At 37.4% G+C, this 22,148-nt stretch overlaps 2 protein-coding genes across 2 annotated transcripts in view; one reads left to right on the top strand and one right to left on the bottom strand.

The window, feature by feature from the left end:
* The window catches only part of MBP (myelin basic protein), a 122,027-nt gene extending 115,159 nt beyond the window's left edge, over positions 1 to 6,868 (top strand). Inside the window, exons 5-9 of the mRNA XM_050892708.1 lie at positions 1,830 to 1,937; positions 2,440 to 2,475; positions 3,047 to 3,079; positions 4,071 to 4,196; positions 6,745 to 6,868. Coding sequence (XP_050748665.1) covers positions 1,830 to 1,937; positions 2,440 to 2,475; positions 3,047 to 3,079; positions 4,071 to 4,196; positions 6,745 to 6,801 — 360 coding nt within the window. The 3' untranslated portion in view covers positions 6,802 to 6,868. The remainder of the gene's footprint in view (positions 1 to 1,829; positions 1,938 to 2,439; positions 2,476 to 3,046; positions 3,080 to 4,070; positions 4,197 to 6,744) is intronic.
* Positions 6,869 to 11,118: 4,250 nt separating this feature from the next.
* The window catches only part of ZNF236 (zinc finger protein 236), a 76,267-nt gene continuing 65,237 nt past the window's right edge, over positions 11,119 to 22,148 (bottom strand). The window contains exons 30-32 of the mRNA XM_050891351.1: positions 18,444 to 18,573; positions 13,305 to 13,481; positions 11,119 to 12,874 (exon numbers count right to left, since the gene is read on the bottom strand). Coding sequence (XP_050747308.1) covers positions 12,747 to 12,874; positions 13,305 to 13,481; positions 18,444 to 18,573 — 435 coding nt within the window. The 3' untranslated portion in view covers positions 11,119 to 12,746. The remainder of the gene's footprint in view (positions 12,875 to 13,304; positions 13,482 to 18,443; positions 18,574 to 22,148) is intronic.

Below are 22,148 nucleotides of genomic sequence, written 5' to 3'. Positions count from 1 at the left end.
CGATGCCTTACTGGCTCCCCCTTCCTTATCATGGTAGGTAGAGGGTATTTTGGCAACACTGGAACTAGTGACAAAGTAGAACGTGCTGCAGAAGTATAAGCAGGACTGCCTGCCTGACACTACAGAAATCTCACAGATCCAATAAAATTCAGAAATTCCTGTTTTTTTAAACAGTAAATCTCTACGTATCATCGGCATGCAAAAAATGATGCTGATAAATACCAGCTGAACTTCTCTGCATTGGCTGATTTTTTTTATCCTAAGGAAATTCATCTTCTAAACAATATATCTGAATTTTGTTTCTCGCTCAGAATTACATAACTTAAAGGCCACTCATGAAGATGGATATTTTATCTCATTTTGCACAATCCAACATAATATAAATCCATTTCATTCACACAAGATCACAAGGTCCGACGCCATTCACTTAAAAATAAAACTTCCATGTAGCACCTTTGAGCAGTAACACTAGATGGTTTCATGGGACCTTTTATTCAAGCGTCTTAGAACACGTAAATCTCTGCGCAGCCATTTTCAGCAGTAATAGCCTGAGGCAGGCGGGGCCATTCTGAAAGCTACTGATGCCACAAGATTTCACTCAAAGTGCAAAAAGACTCTTCAAACCTTTGAAAATCTGTTCTATAGATATTGACTTATTCGTCAAAAATCACCAAACCGCTCATGAGTCAGGAGTCCTGCTCCAACAATCAGCCTAAGCTTTTCCCCTGGCAAGCTGATCAATGTTTTTCTATGTGTGATGAACGCAAAGTATATTTTAAATAACTGTTCATACCATTCTACAGTCAAATGTTCATTCAGTTTGTGCTACTAGGGAAGTGCTGATGTGAGCTACTGCCTCACTATGGACTTCTGTTTCATCTTTAGAAGCCAATGAAAATTTTTACTATCCACACGATGCTTGTAACATCATTGTATTTTCAGGGAATTCATTACACTGAGAGAACCACTGCGGCACTGTTGTTGTTTTCATTCTCTCCTACCTTCTCTATTCCCCACTGAACAAACTTCAGATCTGTTCCATTGAACATGAAGCCTTGTGCCTCTACATTTGCAATGATGGGCAGATGGCTGTAATTGGGCCAGTCATATCTAACAGTTCTTTTTTAAACTTTGTCATACTGCATCCAGACAGCAGTAACTACACCGAATTTTTGACACTATTTTCACTGCAACAGATGCATCACGCTGTAAGTACCAGTCAAAGCACTCACTCTTCACAATGCGTTTTGTTATTTATTTTACCTTCGCTTACTGGACTTCTTTCTGTATTGCTCAGGAAAAGCAGAAAGTATCGCCAGTCTCATGTGATTCCCTCATTCTCAAAAAAACATTGCTCTTGCAGTTCATCAGTGTTACGTAGTCTTTGGGAACTGAGAAATGATACATGATCCATTCCTGCTCTCAGATGGAGAATGACCCAACAGAATTTTAAGTTTTTCTCCATTTCAGGTTTCATTTCTAAAATTACATTCTACGATCCTACTCATGAAAGAAGGAAAATTACAAGGTTTCTGCTATCAGAACTTTCCAATAATACATTTAATTCCACACTGGGCTGTAACATTAAAAACACGTACAGCCATGTATATATATGCACAACATATGTCCATATATATACTCTGTATTTGCCATTGTATTAAAAAATTGTTCCTTCACAGCACTGACAACTTTAGGTTGCAACCTCTGTAGACTTCCAAGGCGTTTTTCGCTGCTTTTCATCCCTGGTGAAAATGACTCTTCTCTTCATATGGTCGCCGATTATCTTTCCTCCCTAGTTGACTTGGCGATATGCCTATTCTGCTTTTCAGGATATACATGCAGCCAGGGCTAGCCACCACGTAGGGTCCATCCCCCAGAGATCTCAGCATGGCCGGCCTGGTGACGACAACCCCGTAGTCCACTTCTTCAAGAACATCGTAAGTCTCCTCTCTTCTTGTTATGCACTAAAATGAAACATTTTCTTTAGGATCCATCAGTAACCAAATACTCCCCAGTCAGTAGCCATTATTTTGAGCCTCGTGAATTGTACTGTGCCTTTGAGCTCATCGTGCCATTCAAATACAAAAATAATTTTTACCTGGAAACACAAACAATACTGAGATGCTACAAAAAAAGTGGGTGAACCCTCCACCAGCATAGTCAAATTTCAACACCAACCATTACAATTATACAGCTTCACCAGTTACAGGTTTTGCCCTTGTGTCTTCAGCACTGGCTGTATTAAGGAATGTTTTCTGTTTAAAAATAGACAAAAATCCCGTGTGTTCTAGGCAAAGCCTCAACAGCAGAGGAGCTTCTCAGTGCAATTACTTAGATAGCACTTAATCCTACTAACTCATAGATAATATGCAAAAGGCTTGATGATTCCCTACATTTACTTTTGCCTTGGTTTTACAACTTTTTTGTGTTGGTTTTTAGGTCTCACCTCGTACACCTCCCCCAATGCAAGCAAAGGTAAGCGTTTTCAGGGGCTCAAGCAATGTCCAAGATCTTTCGTGGGCTAATTTATACCAATTCAACTGCTAGCCTGATTCATTTTCTTTAATGGCACTAAGTAAAAATCTGGAGTTATCATTGGGAATATTTAGAGCAAGGGACTAAGACAGAAAAGCCATGCTTCTCTTCCTCATGCACTTCCTGACTTGCTGCATGACGAATTAAAGCCACTCGCAGGGATTTTTATATTCAATTTATGTTGTGATTGCTTTATGTAATAAACTAATATTAGGTAATGCTTTCAAACAAGCCTCACCCACCAGGAATTGTCCTTACATTTACTAAGCTCAGCTTGCTTCTAAAGTACATAATGGCTAGTGAAGTCAGTTCTTTTAATTATAATAAAGCATTTTGCCTTGTTTGTTTCATGGAAGGACTGTACAGATTGTTGTTTTCAACTCCTGCCTCATTATCTGGCCAGTATTTCATTACTTCTACTGCATTTTCATCTTCGTCTGTGTATGGTACACCCAGATGCTATGTTCCGTAGTGATCATCATGTCACTGTTTCTATTTCTTGCATGTACAGGGAAGAGGATTATCCCTCACCAGATTTAGCTGGGTAGGTGATGAATGTGCTTTCAGTAACAGCCATTTTATTTACCAGGCCAAACCATATCTTGCTCCATTGCCTCAAGCTGCTGCAGCAACGTGATAGTTTTGTTTTGTCTCAATTTTGCTATTTTGCTTTTCCTGTTCCACTTTCCTCCCTCCTCTCCCAGCACTTTAAGATGGTAATTCTGTTGCTTGCTCTTATCCAGCAACTTGACAGCCTTGCAGCGATAATTTCTTTTGCTTTAGCACGAAGGGAGCAAAATCCACTGCATGGCAAAGCTCTCTTCCCTTAAAGACTCCTGGAAGACTCATCTGCTGCATTTTTCTTTTCCTGGGAAGGACAAAAATGGGAGGGAGGGCGGGCTGGGACAAGATGGGCGCTTATTCCACAGTTCCAATTGCTCTTACACAGTAAAGTCTGCAAAACTAACACTGTTGCTCATTCAAGTATTTTGTCCCATCTTTCCTTGCAACCCCTTTCAGTAAGAAGTGATCTGCCTGAACAGTTATTAGACAAATTCTTCCCACAGTTATCTCACAACTAATTAAATTCTACTTCTCTACCGCAGGTTTGATTTTATATGAGATGGACATGTAAATTACTTGCATTTTAAGACAAAATATTAAAGCCTTCAAGCCATTTAGCATGTCTTTCACTATCAGAACAACACTAATTAGTTGACGTGTTTGACATCTCAGAACTTGTGAAATTGAAACATTTTAAGTTTTGTCATGCAGGTTAACCTTCTGAGTATCCATTTTTTGATTGTTAATTCGTCTTTTACAGATCGGTGCTTCCCTCAGATTTGAGTATATTCAGATAATTTCCTAACATTTTCCTTTATCCTTGTTTATTACGTAAAAGATTATTTTATTACAACACCTCTAAATTTCTCATTTGAGTATTACATTTCAGTGATCACAAACAAAGATTACAATGTGCATATGATAATTTGAATGCCATAATTTGCAATATACATGAAAATCTTTCTTTGCAGGGTGGTGAAGGACACAAGCCAGGATATGGAGGAAGTGGAAAATTCTATGAGCATAAATCTGCTCACAAGGGACATAAGGGATCCTATCATGAGGGCCAGGGCACTCTTTCCAAAATCTTTAAACTGGTAAAGTACAATTGAACTTACTCTAAGTACAAAAAAATTGAGTCCAGGAAAAAGAGAAGCCAAACCTCTCCAGAACCTGCCATGTTTGAAACAACCACATTTCCTTAAAGCTTCTGAAGGAACTAGATTTGCATGGATAAAACAGAAGGTTATCTCATGGCCTAGTAACTACTTACATGATAGGAAACAAAGGTAAAAATACTCAGTCAGTTACCATCAGGAAAGAAGGTAAGTCCACAAAGTCCCACAAAGACCCGCGCCAGGATCTGTGTTGTTACTGAACTTACAAATGACCTGGAACACAGAAAATGAATGAGGTGACACAGCTTGCTGCTGCTCCTGCTACTAAATTATTTAGAATAGTGAGAACGAAAGCAGACTGATAAACTGGAGAATGGTAGTACAGGGCAGTGCTGGACACATATCTGGTTGAGATGCAATAACAACTTGAACATTATTTATTAATGTTCTCCTTTATTATAGGAGAACTCCTATAATAAATATGTCAGTACAGTGAGTTGCGACACCAGACAGTCGGGCAAATTAGAGAACTCTGCCATAAGAAAAATAAACATTTGGTCAGATTATCTTTATCTGGTTCAGTTCACCATTTTGAGTCACAGCACAGCCCCACCAACACAGCTAATAAATGAAAACAGAACAGGAAAAAAAGTCAGTCGTGAGGATTTTTCACGCTCTATGTCAGCAAAAAAACACGTGAAAAGCACATCCTATCCATTGGCAGCTACTTTAACTATGACTGTATTTTTCCTCAAAGGTAGTGAAGCATTCACTCCTAACAAATCACCTAGTATACTATTCGCACATGAAGAATGCAACCAGCAGTATTCTTAACTTCAAGACAGAAGGTCTGAGATCCCATTAGCAGAGCTGATCATGTCAGACTCTTACTACTCTTCTCTGCAACAGGAGACATAGCAGCACCTTCACTCGTAGCAAAAATACATTTTTGTCTCTCACATGGTTTCAGGGATGCATCTTTCATTGTAGAGCTGTTTTTCAAACATATGCAGCACCAAGTGACAGCCTGAAAACTTCAAGGAGGTAGTAAGAATTCTTATGTTGCAATTTAAGAACAGGAATGATCTCTTCAGAGGCCCAGGTAAAAATCAAACATTTCCCTTTTGAGTCTTAATTTTCATGCTGTGCACTTGTAGCTTTTTAGTGGAGTTCAGATACATCAACAATACCATGGCTACATACTGACATTATTTGTAAAATTTCTTTTGAACATCTGAAAATATCAGGTAATAATCTCTCCCAAAATTTAACATTCTCTTTTTTACGTAACCATCACAACTATTTTAGCTTGGATTTATATGTATCTGATGATACACATATACCAGTTCTACTTTTTAGATAGCCTTTTCCAAGCCATTACAACTTTTGGAACTCATATGAGAGTTTTATTCAGGCCCATTTGATTTAGAACCATTGTTTATAGCAGGAGACATTAATAACTATATGTAGTTTTACAGTCCTTCACAATAAAAGTTATCCATTCCTTAAGGTAGCTTTGAAAGAAAAAAAAGCCAATTCCCTAATGGATTACACAGAATTTTCCTCGCAACAGTTCAGTAAAACTCAGGAGGGAGCACTGAAAGATGAAAAAAAGAATATAAAGAAAGCAAAATCCCAAAGTACACATATGCTTAATTTTTTTTGAAGTAAACAGTTCACCGACTACAGTAACAATTACCACACTATCTCACATTTGCGGTCATAAGTGTATTGTTCAAAGTTTGCCTAGAAAGACGCTAAAGCCTTGGGAAAAGATACGCAGTTAGCCTAAGCCTATGTTCCAAAAATGAAAAGCCAAAATTTCAGCTTGGGTCACCTTTGCTACAAAACTGCTGTAGGGCTTTTCTCAATTGCAGATTTATGAACCGTCTCAAGTTTTTTTCCCCTAGTTTGATGTTTTCTTATTATTTGTACAAATAGGCCAGGTTTCAGCCCTTTATCTTCTCTTAGTTTTTTCCTGTATTTGCATCTGAGCTTTCCATACAAGACTGATGTTGATAAAATCACATTAACAATTTACCCTAATAAATATTACAGAATAAAATTATTACATTTCAGTTCTTTCAGATCTTTCAGATGTGAGACTATTACAACTTGTATGCCAGGTTTGGAGTTTTTGGTTCTGATGTTTGTTTTTTTAAAGTATACACACAGTTCAAGGGTAGCCATAAAAATGAAAATTTCCAAGATGTCCAAGCAAAAACTGCTTTCATTAAGAAGGCCTGAATAAGAACATGCACCTGCAAATAATTCATGAGAGACTGTCTAGCCCTGTATCAGAGATTTAATGAGAGTAAATTAATCCTATGTGAAAATATATGAAAAGCAATCATCTCTTTGAAGTGAAAATTCCAATAATATTCAGCAATATACTAGAGGCCACTGCAAGCCATTTTCATTAGATAATATTTAAAATTTTGTTGTAGTACAGATTGATGTTTTCCAATTTATAGCCCCAAATACACAGTACCTTTTAATTAACTTAACTCTGTTCTTCCCTCCACAGGGAGGCTCTGGCTCCCGACCTGGATCGCGGTCTGGTTCACCAGTTGCTAGGCGCTGAAGCTCTAAGATGCCATCCAAGGATCATGTACTCTGCTTCATAATGTAACTGCCTTAAAATTAGTAACAACTGCAACAATTACCTAGATAGATGCAATCCATTACTTAATGCCAATTAGGTTCTGCATGCAGTAGATTATACAAACTTCTATTGGCAATCCCTGACCAACAGTTGAATGAAAGGAACACAAAAAGTAGCTTTACTAGATGTTTTCCTTATTTTATGTGAAGTAACAAGATCTCTGACTTTACTCATTCTTCTTCAGGATGCCCTAACTGTATGCTGGACTTCATTATTTCTCCCAAGCACCTAATCTGAGCTCAAGTCTTCTGGTTTTGTTTTAGTGAACATCAGAATTACAAATAAAGAGCTAATGTCTTGGATACTGAGCACTGCTGTTAATGAATTTCTGAGACACTGCTGTTAAAAAAAAAAAAATCCACCATGTGCAGAAGTTGTAAGGACTGTTTATCCAAATACTTTTTTTTTTTTCTTTTTGTTTTGTTTTAATCTTCCTTCTCTCACTCACAGAATAATTTATTTTCATAACAGGATTAGGCAGTCATGGAAAGGTTTACCAAACATTGGGAGTTCAAGGTATGTGAAGTGTGGGAGGGGGCAGACGTTGTAGAATCAATACGATGCGGAGCAATAGTAATAAGGAAATTCTTTCCATACCATGAATTGCTCATTGCATCCAAACCATTAGAATTAAGAGCAGATGAGGGAGAGAAAGAGGATTTCAAATTTGAGTTAGACTAAAGTTAAGAAACAAGGGATATTCCCAGAGAAGAAACATCTAAGATTGCACAAGTGACCACTGGACGTCACTGGTGCTTCACACAAACTCTGCTGCAACAGCATTAACTTTGCAGTAAATAAATAAGTAAATAGATATATAAACAAATAAGTCTAATTTCTGAAAGAGAGCCCTTCAGTACTGGTATCTCAGATAGTCCTGCACATCTCACGTTAGAATTCCAAATCTTCCTCTTGGTATTGCAGCAGTGTTATATTTGATCGGCTAATCCTTTGCCTGAGTAACATCTGGATACCTATTAAGGGCAGTGCACCAAAGCAAACTCATAGTAAACTACTGTGAACATTTAACTGTTGTACTGTAGTTGCCTTATAGAAATAAATTATAGCTGAGATAGATTTAGAGATTAATTGTTCACAAATTACTAAAATGAATGTGTTGCAATGGTATTTCCAACCACACTTAGGGAAATGAAAGGCTCTTCTGAATTGCACTGTTTTATTACTTAAACTTACCATTTCTTCAAGCTGTCATCTAAGTGTCTGATTAATTATTTTATTTTTTTAGTTTTAGCCTATGCATTGTAGACTACAGTTAATGCTTCCCAGGTTGAAACTGCATTCCTAATAAGTACCCAGTAAAAGTTACCTATGAATATGTATGTTACTTGCATTTCACATCTAAATCTATTATTGTAGGTTTAAATCAGTGTCCATTAATACGAAGCAATGAAAGATGAGAGGATAGAAAATACATAGAGACTAAAGAAAACAAAACCACCAAAATTATTAAGCATACACACACGTATTACATCTTCTATTACCTGCATCGGTTGCTACGTGTATTTTTCTATTGTAGCTTCATTCAGATGTATACTCTGCAACGTAATAGTTGATTTAATTTGAATACGTATTGTTCTTACAGGAACACAGCTTTTAAAAAATATTCATTATTGAAATAAAGTAATCAACTTGAAATGAAACTTGGACCGGTTTTGTCTTTTACAACAGAGAAGATCATATATATATATATGAAGATCTGTGGGGTTTTCTCCACAATTTATGAATAATGTTCAGATACTAGAAAATGACACTTTGTGACCCAGGACCCATTTGCCTGCACACAGGCTTCTAGTGACATTGCTGGTGACTTAGCATGGCCCACAAGGCTGACAATATGACACAGGATTTATGGGAGGCCAGTGTCTTTGTGGAGTGGCAGCTAAAGGCCAGGGGGATATCACAAGGCATAAAATGCCTGTGTACAGGCAATGAAATCCCGCCCTTGTCCTGGTTTCGGCCGGGATACAGTTAATTTTCTTCTTAGTAGCTGGTATAGTGTGTTTTGGATTTAGTGTGGGAATAATGTTGCTAACACACTGACGTTTTAGTTGTTGCTAAGTAGCGCTTATCCTAAATTAAGCATTGTCCAGTTTCCCATGCCCAGCCAGCAAGAAGGCTGGAGGGGCACAAGAAGCTGGGAGGGAGCATAGCCAGGACAGCTGACCCAAACTAGCCAAAGGGGTATTCCATACCATGGAACGTCATGCCCAGTATATAAACAGGGGGGAGTTGGCTGGGGATGGGGGGCAGATCACTGCTTGGGCATCGGTCAGCGGCTGGTGAGCAACTGCATTGTGCATCACTTGTCTTTTCTTGGGTTTTCTTTCTTTCTCTTTTTGTTGTTATATTCCTTTTCCTTACAATTATTATTATATTTTATTATTATTGTTGTTATTATTACATTTTATTTTACTTATTAAACCATTCTTACCTCAACTCACAAGTTTTACTTCGTTTTTTCAATTCTCCTCCCCATGCCACTGGGAAGGGGGAGGAGTGAGCGAGCAGCTGCATGGTGCTTAGTTGCTGGCTGGGGTTAAACCACGACACCCTTCATAAACAAGTATAGCACAAAGTATCTTCTTCGAACAGGGTATGCGAAAATCAAGTTGTTTTTTAAAGCAGCCTTCAAAAATGGGAAAGAACATTTAAGGTAAAAAAACCCTGACAAATACATCTTTCAAAATACTGCACTGCAGAACTACAGAACTTATCCAAAGCTTCTTCCTTGCCTTCATCACTCTGCTTTGCTCTCAGTCATCTTTTCCAGAGGCTGGAAGTGGCTTTTTTGGATTTACCTCCTATAGAAGAAAAGGTACGGTACTTTAAAGCATTATTTTAACCAACGCAAGACTCTCGAAAGAGATTAAAACTTCGACTGAAATTTATTCTTTTAAATACTCACTAGTAGTTTCACTGAAAAACAGCAGTTTCAATGGCTATTTGATATGTAAGCAAAGGATTTTTCCTGAAACAAGAATGTACAAGCAGTACTAGGAGTGTGTCATTTCTTGTACTGAAGGAATGGACATAAACCAAAAGAAATACTTGAGCAGGCACAAGCTAAAAAGCCTGAGGGTAGCGTAAGCCTACTACTGTATCAAACCAGAAAGAACAGACATTCCTAAGCGCTATTCACTTACTCAACTATACAATGTGACTCTTCAAACAGGCCTCAGAACAAGAGTTCTTGCTGCTTCCTAAAAAAATGCATCTACTTCAACACTGCTTTTGAAAACATCAACATATTGATTAGTGTCTGTATTTGCAGTGAACATCAACACATACACTGCTTTGAAAACCTCTGACTCAACCTTACCAAGGAACCTGGGCTATGAAAACCTCTGTGTCAGGATACTCAAGAGTGAATTCTTGAACTTCACGGGGGAGGAGGATGCAGGGAAGCAAATCAAATACCATGTTACAAAAAAGTTTTTAAAATGTCTCTTTACTGTAACTGACAGGATTCCATGTGCTAGAGTAGCAGCAAACTGAATTCAGGGAAAAATGTCAGCTGACTCTGTAACTCACGCTGCTTATTTTACACCTCCAAGACTTACACTCATTGCCTCTAATCAAGACGTAACACTTTGAGAAGTGACCATTTAAAAATGGCATCTTTTTACTCATGAGATCTGCTTTTAGCATATGCTCACCAAGCATCAACTGCCACCAGTTTTTACTCGCTGGCAAAGCAATCACAGCTAGAGCAGACTGAATGCTTTCAAGCACTCAGGAATGACGTTCCCATTATGAAGGATGGATTTGCATCTGGACGTGACCAGCTGTACACCATCTTCCGTGAAACCGGATTTGGCAACCTCTGGAAAGTGTCATGCCCTATGCAGCAGATCAACTCCAACAAACTTTGCTGTGCATTTATACAGTAGTCTCTGAAAGAACAGGGAAAAGGTTTTATACATGCTACATGCAACACAGCACATTTTACTATATTATTACAGATAAACAGGGCACTATGCCATGGGGCCAGTATGCCTTCAGACAATTGTAAAATATAATGTCTTTCTTAAACAGCTGAAACACTAATACGCTGCCTGGAAGGAAAGGCACTGCTGCTGGAAGAACTTCACATACATTCTTTACACATAACATTGAGACACACACTTCTGGCAAACGGCGTTTTTAGAATTTCCTAGAATCCAGACTCAAATGCTTAAAAAATACACAAAACAGAATTTGGAAAAAAGTAATATTATTTAGCATGTTTTTGAATTAAATATTCCACATAACAAAAGTGTTATTTTCATGTCACCAACTATATTACTTATATACATATGCCAAAGAGTTAACAAAAGAATTGAGAGATGCCCTATCAAAACCAACAGTGATTTCTTGCTTCAGCAATCTGAAATAACTAGTTTGTATCATAGACAAAGTATAGACAGTATTTACAGAAAAGGGCTTTTTGGATCCGAGAGCAATTATCTTTCAGAAGGTAAATTAAAATCCAGCTCTGTATTATAGTACAACAAATCCACCACTGGTCTAGAAGTACTTGCGGCAAACCGAAAAGATGATCTTCCTGCAACTGGGATTAGTATTTACAAAATATACTGATCAGCCACACAGAGGCTCATATAACTTTAAATATATATATACATACAAGCACACATATATATATATCTATATATATGTAACATATAAATAAAATTCAAAAGAACAAGGTAAAAATAAGAAAAGAGCTTCTGTCTTTGGAATGTCTAAAAGATGACTATGTTTTTACTCCAGTGTTTCTTTGTTATGAATATACTTAACAAGTGGCACCTTTCAAAGCATTACTTAGTCAACTAGGTAGTTTTGCTGAAACAATGACTTAAACAACAACAAATAGAAGTAACATATTTCCAAAATGCACAAAGAAAATAATGAGGAATTTACAGATTTGAAATGATAACTGTTTACAGCACTGGGGAATATCGTATAATATAGGTGACCTAGTGCGCATCTAACTTTCTCACTGCTAACACAAAATTGTATGTTTACTTCCCAGATTTAGTATATGGCTGTGTTTTCCACAGATACTGAGATATGTACCTGCTGATCCGATACAGCAAACATAAAAGAACAGGCTTTCATTGGAACCTCTTCTAGTTTGGATTCTCTTTAGATAATTATTGCTGAGTTTAAGACCTCAGACTTTTAATGTAAAAACTAGCAACTAACTGCCTCTACGGTTGGAATGGAAATGAACATGCTCCCTCTCAAGATTTTAACTCAAGAAAAGCCAGAAGTTCATGGCATTTTATTTTTTTCAACAAATTGTCAAAATGTACTAAAAAAAGCTTGAAACAGAAATACAGTTTCCTGTGCCTTGTAAAAAAAAAAAACAAAACAAAACTATTTTATACCGCATGCATCTACTCTGTAACATTTTGCTTCCAACCTCAATTACTTCTTTAAACATGTAAAGAAGAAAGCTGACCGACAGTTTCATGGTTTTCCCACAAAGTTATTCTTCACCTCCTTTAAAAATGGGAATCATTCTATTCTGATATAAAGTTCCAGTTTATTTTTCAAATAGATATACTGGCTGTGAATTAGAAGATGAAACTGTATACAGTATTACCTGAGTTCATTGATTCACAGACAACTTAGCACAGATTAAATGATGTTTTCCCAATATTCTTCTACAAGCTTAAAAAAAGAATGATTCTTTTAGGTAATTTTTGTAAATAATTAAAAAAAACTATAATATATTATTCTATTGTTAATATTTTCAATGCTTGAAGCTTTAACTGTAAAATCCATCTGTTACTTTTCTGAAAACTTGTTTCAAGAAATTCGAGTCCCAGAAACATTTTTAGCTTTCAGATTTTAAGGTGTCATCGAAAAACATTGCCTATACTTTGCCATTCATTTGAAGATTCTTGTACCACTTCTTCTAAATTCAGAGCACGACCAATATCTTCCCCTTCTTGTTCTTGATGACTAGCAGGCTCTTGTACAGGACCTACCAAAGTACAAGAGAAAAAGACGAGTGAGTGTGATTTGATGTATAGGGTAAGAAAAATGCAAATATAGCACTTGGGAATAAAGGAATCATGCTGGGAAAGGTATTACACAACTACTTCAGATTCTGTAAATTCATTAGACGCTCTTTGAAAAATAAAAAAAGTATCTAATCGATTGTTTTTCTGTAATAGTTTTTGAACTTTGTATTTCTGTACTACAGAGCTCCACATAAAAACAAGGAACCATAAGCAGTAACCAATCTCTGTTTCAACCTGCTTTTTGGGTTGTGCGTGCAACTACTAGCTCATTGACTCTGGTCTTTGGCTGTTAGTGCCTAATTCCTCAATAACTTAAGGGAAGTGTTTTGTGCTTTCCTAGTAAAGCATATGGCTTTCTGCACTCACCATTACTATCATTATGCTACATACCAGTGTAACCATGAGCCCGTTTCATATGCAGTTTCATATTGCTTTTCTGTGTAAATCCCATTGCACAGTAATCACACTTATAAGGTCTCTCTCCTGTGTGCTTTTTCATGTGGACTTGAAGAGCACTCTTCTGGTTAAAAGCCTTTTCACATAGTGTACACTGAAATGGCCGTTCCCCTTATAAAAGAGAAAAATGTATTTAATAGTTTCTCATTTCAACATAAAAATACAGTTCAGAATTCAGTAAAAATCATCAAGATGACCTAGAAATTAAGTCGACATGATCTTTTTCCTTGAGACTTTCTCAAAACAGTGCTATGGCTCCGTATCATGAGCAAAACATCCCAAATTAAGTATCAGAATATTTACATAAGTCCTAAACCACTGATATTGTTATCTTTCCTATCCAGTTTATTATCTAAGTAAATTATTTAATAGAGATGCAAAAAAATCAGTTTACCACTTTGACTTTTCTGTACTCAACGGAACCATCACCTTTTTACATCATTTAGAATAATGTAGATAAAACAATATTCTAGAATTAACAAAGCTGATGTCTGTAAGAAACTAGAAAGTCAAATGTGTTAAAAAAAAAAAGTTCTGGTAATTCTACATGGGACCTGTGGCCTCCTATGCCAACAGCTACTAGTGGTTCCCATATCTTACCAAAGCAGGCATATTGTTCCAAATCTGCCAGAATACTACTAATTTCTAAATATAAACTCAAGAACATATTCATTATAAAAATATTTTAAAATTTTAAAGTACCTACTTTGCAAAACCAAACCTTTGCTTCAACACTCAACACCACAACCTCCGACATCAACACAAGACACATTGCTGTACATCATTAAGGACTTCTAAAAGCACTTTCTAAACTTACAAATACACTTTGTTATTAGTTAGCACAATAAAGCGCAAGCAGGAGTATAAATACTTTTGCACAATTTTCCTTAAAGGACCATTTTCTCTCTTCCTTCATTACCTGTATGTTAGTCCCCCCACATGCATTGTAGCTTCCATGCTAAATCCAACTTCTCAGACAATCAGTAAAAGGTCCTTTAAAGCACAGAAGTGTTCTTTCTATTTTTGTTAACAATTATTTCACTACTTTGAAGCGAAATCTAGGTCTCCTCAGACACTTTTGACTCCAGGTTTTCTATTCTGTTAAGATAAACAGCCTTTTTGGTGTCGTGTAATGCATTACCACATGGTTTTTTGGTAGAAATGGAAGCATCTGCTTCCCTCTAATTTTGGCAACATTTCCCCAAACTGCTCTTCACTGATAAATCTGAATGTACAGGATGTTTAGAGCTACTCAGAGAAATAATGTGTTTTCCTTCTGGCCACTGGTTCAGTAGGTATTGCCCATTAGAAATGGTTAAAAACATTTAATCAAGACAGAAATCACAAACACTTTTTCACAGACAAGGATCATACCTTTAGGAAAGCAAATCAGTTTAGACTTACATTAGCCTTTCCTATCATAGTTTATGTAAGAGCACCCATCTAAAAACTTCTGTGCAGCACATTTTCACTCTTCTGGTCTTAAGGGATTTTTAAAAGAACATTCTCTTCTGAAAGAATGACTATCATGTGGATTGACTTGCTGTTTCAACAACGTCAGACAACAGTAATATAAAAATGAATTTAGCAAGGATTGTTACAGTTTGTGGGCATTCCTAGCACATGAGCACCCAAGTACAAGAAACCCAAGAATATCTGAGGATTTACTGAGTAAATTACAAGTCATTCCAAAATAGAAAGACTTTTTCCTATGATGGCATAGATTTATGAGAAACAGATGCATAAAGGGACTCTGCTCTGTTCCCAGCCTTCCTGAAGTGCTCTCTGTCTATTACAATGGGCAGCATGAATCAAAGCAGGAAAAAGGGAAACTGGACTTCTTTCCTGCTTTCAGATTATTTTGTGAAACTCTTAACTAGAACATTGCCTTTTTTTAAAGTCTGTATTATTTAAGTCAGTTATGCAGAAAGCAAATCATTGGGGAATTCTAAAGTCTTTTAATCTCCTTGGATTGTAACTCCTGCCTCTCTTTTTCTGCCCCCAGTATAACCAGAATGTTCCTTTCTACCACAGTAAACACAAAGCAGCTCTGTTCCCCTTCTTCAGTTTTACTCTCAGGAAGAGCAGTCACCATTTCTCTTGGGGCAAGGGGTGGAGAGAAGAGAAGCATAAACAGTCAACTCATTAGATGAGAATACACAGGGTCAGCAGAGACCCTTAACACATAAAAAGAGCTCTAGTAGATCAGATCAAAGCTTCTTCCCATACTCAAATGAGAAACCACCTTCAACCAGTTGGTACAAACACCCCATATAAAACATGCTTACACACACCCATAGTGTGGTAACTGCAAGTAGCAGCAATTGATCAGCGATGAATGCTGCTAGCTGACAAATGGCTGCAAATACCCATTACCCTTATCAAGAGTTATTGCTTATCTACCAGAAGTTAAGTTTTGCTGAAAGTGGATGACCCAGCCCACTAATATTGAAGTCTATCTTATCACACCTGCACCGAAAACTTCCCCTCCTGTTACAATACTCTCTAGTTGCCATAACCAATACATATCACCCACACTGCAGCATTTCACAACTGGATACATAAGGATCTCACCCCTTCCCAGCTCAATGATCACCCACGTTCTTCATCAGCTTTTTATGCCCAGTACCTCCCCTATCTATCCATGCCTTCCCATTGCAATATCTCTAAACCTGCTCTTAGGATTCCCAAATCTCAGGATTTCCCTAGCAAAAGAACTCAAACCATAAATTCACCAACTTCATGAATCCTCTCTATCCAACCTCCTATCCTTTCCTGCTAGAGAGTTCTCAGCAACTGAATGAAATGTGGAAAAAAAAGTCAGGGCCAGGACCTGGGACCTCTCTGGCTTTCAGCTGCCTAGCAAGCCCAACACCTCAAAGCTCAAACACTCATGTGTAAAGGAGGTGCAACAGCTCTTGCAATTACTGCTCCTTCTTTACCTTTGACAGTATACGAACCATGTGCTGAATTAGGCAACCAAACTGAGCCAAATTCATTTTACCAGAAAAAATCAAAAAATGCCACAGTAGGCTGCACAGTGTATAGGCCTGATCGAATTCATCCACAAACAGTTGGAATCACTGAATAATTTTTCTCCAGTTCTTCTTCTTTTCCATGGTAAAACAAGTATCAGACTACATTAATTTCTTTGCAAACCTCATGATATACTGCAAAAGCCAGCAGGAAAGCACAGATAGAAATAGTATGACCTTGTCTTGACTAGTTATGTCTCAGTATCTGTTTATGTGCAATGGTAAATATGAACTAATGTAACCCTAATGGAAGACAGAGTCATTCATCACCTAACAATGACTCTTCTATATGGCCGCTGCTATATGGGAAGTTAAAGTAGCTTCCTATACTGTGGCAATCTTAACATGTTTTCAGCTTCATCTGATTTTTTTTTTTTCTCTGTCTTCCCTGGAAACCCTTTTATCATTTATTATTCATAATATCACAGTACACAGACTGAAACTCCGCCATACTAATTGCTTCATGAAAAAAAGAGCAAAGAGACAGGCCCTACCTTTAAGAACTTGCCATAAACATAAGAGAAAAGAAATTACCAGATAGACAAGTATACAAGGACACATTAAGATAACGTAAATTATCAATACTGGCAGTGGTCCCAAGACATAAACAGCCTATCGGATGTCATACAGACACATAAAAAGAATTCAAAGATACTACCGAATAAACATTTACATCCCTTCCAAACATTTGGAACAGCATAGTAGAATGCACATGAGAGTGTGTGTCTGTTTATATAAGATTGCATTTGTCAAAACCAGAAAAAAGAAAGTTTTGATGCATGAAATGAGAGCATGCACAAGACAGTTGGATATACAGGCAAGTTCTGTACTTCAGAGATGCAATACTAAAAACTGCAAGACTGAATCTGAAGGTGTAAAGTGAAGGTTCATTCAGAGATGAAACTCAAATTACACATCACAAGACCAACAAATGATGCTTACCAAAGAAAAATGACAGGGTTAACAAGATAACTTAAAGGAAGAGATTAGGAACTTTGCTTTAAATGCACGAAGAGCAGCCAAAAGCTAACTACCAGAAGTTGATCTTGGGGAAAGAGAAAGCTCTGGCTGACTCACTGAAAGAGAGTTATCCTTTTGTGGGAGTCTTCTTACACTATAGCACATCCAGTCAAATTCCTTGGTCCCCTCCAGCTTAGTAGCAACACAGATAACTTTCCCCTGTCCTTTTTGACTCTAGCAGCCATGACAGCTCTTTATTGGTAGCAGTGGTACGGAAAAGAGAGAAGTTGTTTCAGAGAACTGACTCCTATATTTAGAACTCATGTTCTTAAGAACACTGTTCTTAAGATACACAAGGTGAAAGGGAAGGCAGTTGGGCTATCCTATGTACAGCTCTCAACTTGTAGCAGGGCAGAAGCTGCAACCTGAAAAGCACTTTTATCACAGAAAATGTGTGCTCCCTAGGAGAAGTCAGTGTAGTCTTTTTATAGAGCAACAGTTGAAGAAAATTAAACAGAAAAAAACCACAACAAATTAAAAGCACTGGCATTAGAAACAGATGAACTGAGTAAGTAGTTCAATGACAAAGCACTGCATACAGCAGTCAGTATCAGCAGTCAAGACTGTCCCTTATTTAACGTCACTGAACACACCCACTCATCTGCACATTCTCCTATATGCTTGAAGAAGATCGTATCCAGTGTCTTTACACCACTTTAAACAATGTTTTAAAATATGCTTTTATTAATCTGTTTCAAAGACTGACAAACTTTTAGATACAAGCTCATGCATCCATATTACTGTTGCAGTACTGCCAGTCCCAAAATAGGGAGAAGCTTAGTCACACCACTAAACATGATATTCTGGCTTCAAACAAAACATCACAGTTTCTGAGATTTCAAGTCTGCTGTTCCTCATTTTAATTTCTAAACTCTTTGGGTTAGAAATTTACTTTTTTCTTTTAAGCTTAAGTTGATATTTAAATGCAGGTACCTGAAACCATGAGCAAGGACTCCAAATATAACACCCATATATTCATGAGAAAATCTTGCGAGATAAAAATAATTTCTGGTGTTACCTGTGTGAATACGACTATGTCTCTCCAGCTGACTTGGCTTAGCGAAAGCTTTTTCACAAGTATCACACTTAAACACTCTAGGCTTCTGGGAACTCAGTGAAGGTCCAGCCTGATGGGTTTGCATGTGTTCCTAAGCCAGTATAGAAAAAAAAATAGATTTCAGACTATTTGAAGAAAGTTCAGTATTTAACGTAGAAATATATTCACACTTTGAAGAAAAAAGCAGAGGATCTTAGTCATCAGCACGCTACTGGAAGAAGATGGAAGCCTGCATTGTTTTTTTTCTTTTAAATGAGAGATTGTTTTTGTATATCAACTCTTTGTAAGGCTGATCCATCAGTATCTTTACATTTCTGAAAACCTCTGTCAATAACTGTATGCATTGCTTTTTTTGCATACATTAGTCCATTCACTAATTATCTGAAACAAAAAAAAATAAAACCCCACAGAGCTCCTGAAATGCTTTCTTCACTTACAAACATGGATTTTTGGACAAGTGTGCATTCTAAGTTAACACTGGATTTTTTCCCTCCCCTCTACAGTATCCATCTGCCCCCCTTGCCTGATACATAAGTATTCCTACTCAGCACCTGAATAATTGTGAAACTGTACAGGCCTCAAAGAGGGGACTATCACAACATACACGCAGCCGCACAATGTCAACGTGCAAACAGAACCACTTCACAATGAACTCTTAAATTAATTAAAAAAAAAAAAAAATCATTACTAAGGTCCTTACAGCTAAGAAAGCAGAATGAGGGTATAACACGTTTTATCTTTATGAAGAAGCATTAATAACAGTTCTAACTTCAGTGTTTTTAATTCACTGACACTGGGCCCAGAAGTTTTGCAAATTTAAAGGAATATCTTATGTTATCTACTAACTTTTTCATTTAAATCTTTCTTAACACCAAGATACAATTCAGATTACAAAAGAAAGCAAATACAAACATAATTGATTTAAAAATCTAATCAAGAACTGCATGTGAAACAGTACTGTGAGTACTTGTCCACTTTCTAAAATGTGTGTGGATATTCTTTTCTAGTCTATTCATTACAGACTAGACTATTAATTAGTCTTTACTACACCTAAACAACAAGCCTTCTTACTGTCTATAAAGTCCTATTCCTCACTCCGTGAACTGAAGCAAATTGTGTCTGCAGAATTTGTTTTCACTGGAAAAATCAGTGAGACAGTTACAGGAAGAATATTACTATCGTAGTAATTACAATAATATAGTATCACAGGGAAATAATAAAAGGTCTTCTCAGAAAATCACGGGAGATTCATAAACCACAGCTTAGTTGGAGATGAAGAAAATCTTTTGCTTTTATCTTGTTCATTACCTCCTGAAGCATTGAAATGGTGGAAATATGCTATGACCTACTCCAGAAAAATTATCTGAAACTGGCTGCATCTTTCTGTCCACCACACACAAAAAAACCCCAACCCAAAACAACAAAAAAATTCCTAAACCCAAACCCCCAGCAACCCCCATGCCCCATTTTCTACTTGAAAGCAAACAGGAGAGCATCCAGATAGCCACCGTAAAACTTTCTCTGTCATCTTTCTCTGAAGAAACAGTTTGTGATGCAATTCTGTTCCACTGATCTGCCAATCCCTTATACTTTTCCTGTAAAATATATGCTTTTGAAAATAGTTCATGGGAATACAATGCTCTGAAGCGCAAGCACTTCTTTATAGACATGCTTAGTATTTCTTTGATTGTTCATATGATGTTTTACAAGTTTGTGTAATTCTCCTGTTTTTCAGATAGGAATTACCATGATATCTGCCTTGCTGGCCTTTCCCCTGATTCTTACCCACAAACACTCGACCCTTTCACCACCACCATCAAGCTCTAGACAGTCAAAACACTCCCTAACATACAGGACTACCCCACCACCTCTCCTTCCTTGCCTATCCCTTCTGAAGAGTTTATAGCCATCCATTGCAGCACTCCAGTTGTGTAAGTCATCCCACCATGTTTCCGTGATTGCAACTATATCATAGTTTTCCAGCTGCACAATGGCTTCCAGCTCCTCCTGTTTGTTGCCCATGCTGCGTGCATTGGTGTAGATGCACTTCAGTTGAGCTATTGATCCTGCCACCTTTTTTGGGGGAGAAGCCCTAATTCCTATGTGACCATTCGCAGGTGCTTCCGTGGTTTCTAACACATCAACAATCCTTGTGTCTTTGCTGCCACGTGGATCTCCATCCCCTACCTCCACTGAGACGGCTAGGGTGCTGTGCGCATTAGTACAGGGACATTTCAAATGCGCTCCAGTGTACTCAGCACATCATGGAGCAGACGGAAGGATCTCGCTAGCATACCATCGCTCAAACATTGACTCCGGCTTATCTCTAGCAAGTCTAGTTTTATCCCTTTCCCCCTTCAAATCTAGTTTAAAGCTCTTTCAATGAGCCCTGCTAACTCCTGCACAAAGATCCTTTTCCCCCTTTGAGACAGGTGTACCCCATCTGTCGCTAGCAGGCCTGGTGTCATGTAGACCTACCCATGATCAAAAAACCCAAAATTTTGCTGGTGACACCAGTCTCAGAGACAGTTATTGATCTGCTGGCTCTTCCTGTTTCTTCCCTCATCATTCCCTGAAAGTGGAAGGATAGAGGAGAACACTACTTGTGCTCCTGATCCTTTAACCAGTCGCCCCAAGGCCCCGACGTCTCTTTTGATTGCCCTTGGACTTCTTATTGCAACTTCATTGCTGCCTACATGAAAAAGCAATAATGGATAATAAGCTGAGGGCCATACCAGTGTAGGAAGTTACCTCATCATATCTTTAACCTGGGCCCAGTATATAACAGAAGCCAAGGTTTAATTATGAAAACAATGTAACACCAGCCAGTTCTAAGGAAACAAATTGAAGAGACCTATATTTGGGTTTTGTTACCATTACTTAAGGAAAACAAGTATCAATACTAGTTTTGTTTTTTTTTTTTTTTTCCCCTGGAAAATTTCTCCTAAACCAGAGGTTAACAGTTTCACAAGACCACATTTTATGACAGTTTCCCCAAGGACCAATAGTCTGGTTGACACACATGATCACTCCAAGGGGGTGAACTTCACAAACAGGGTATATTTCCTTCAAGTATGATACTAAAGTGAAAGGAAATCTATTGAAAAGCTCTCCTAAGAGCTACTTAATATAAAGACATTGCCTCTCACTCCAGAAATTTCCTGCTATAAATTCTGGGAAGCTGGCAAAATTCTGGGCAAGTTATATTATATGCTTGCTCTTTTCGTAAAGCATTTCTTCAAATCACTGCCTTTTAGTATCTCTCAGAGATAGAATACTGGCCTGGACATACCACTTGTCTAGTACAGCCCAATATTCCTAACAGGAACATTCTATAATCTAATTAAAAATTTAAACACACCACTAATTTTTCTGAAAAGACTTGGAAGTATCACGTTGTTCATAATCTAGAGAAAACTACATACAAAATATCACTAGACAACAGCAATAATATAAGGATATTTTAAAACAAATGCTTCCTCTGCATATGTCACTTGTACTCACAAGATAGAGCATCTAAAAATCAAATGATAGAGTGCAAAGCAGACAGCTTCCTGTGATTCCAAAAGCTTATCTGGAAATCGGGATTAGCAGTGATGACATACATAAGTAAATAAAGTAAGTGAAATCTTTTTCTGGCACTATTATTTGCACGACAGGCATTCA

The sequence above is a fragment of the Gymnogyps californianus genome, chromosome 2 (genome assembly GCF_018139145.2).
Source record: "Gymnogyps californianus isolate 813 chromosome 2, ASM1813914v2, whole genome shotgun sequence".
NCBI lineage: Eukaryota > Metazoa > Chordata > Aves > Accipitriformes > Cathartidae > Gymnogyps > Gymnogyps californianus.
The sequence above is the reverse complement of the archived record's forward strand: the minus strand, read 5'-3'. Positions and strand labels throughout refer to the sequence as shown.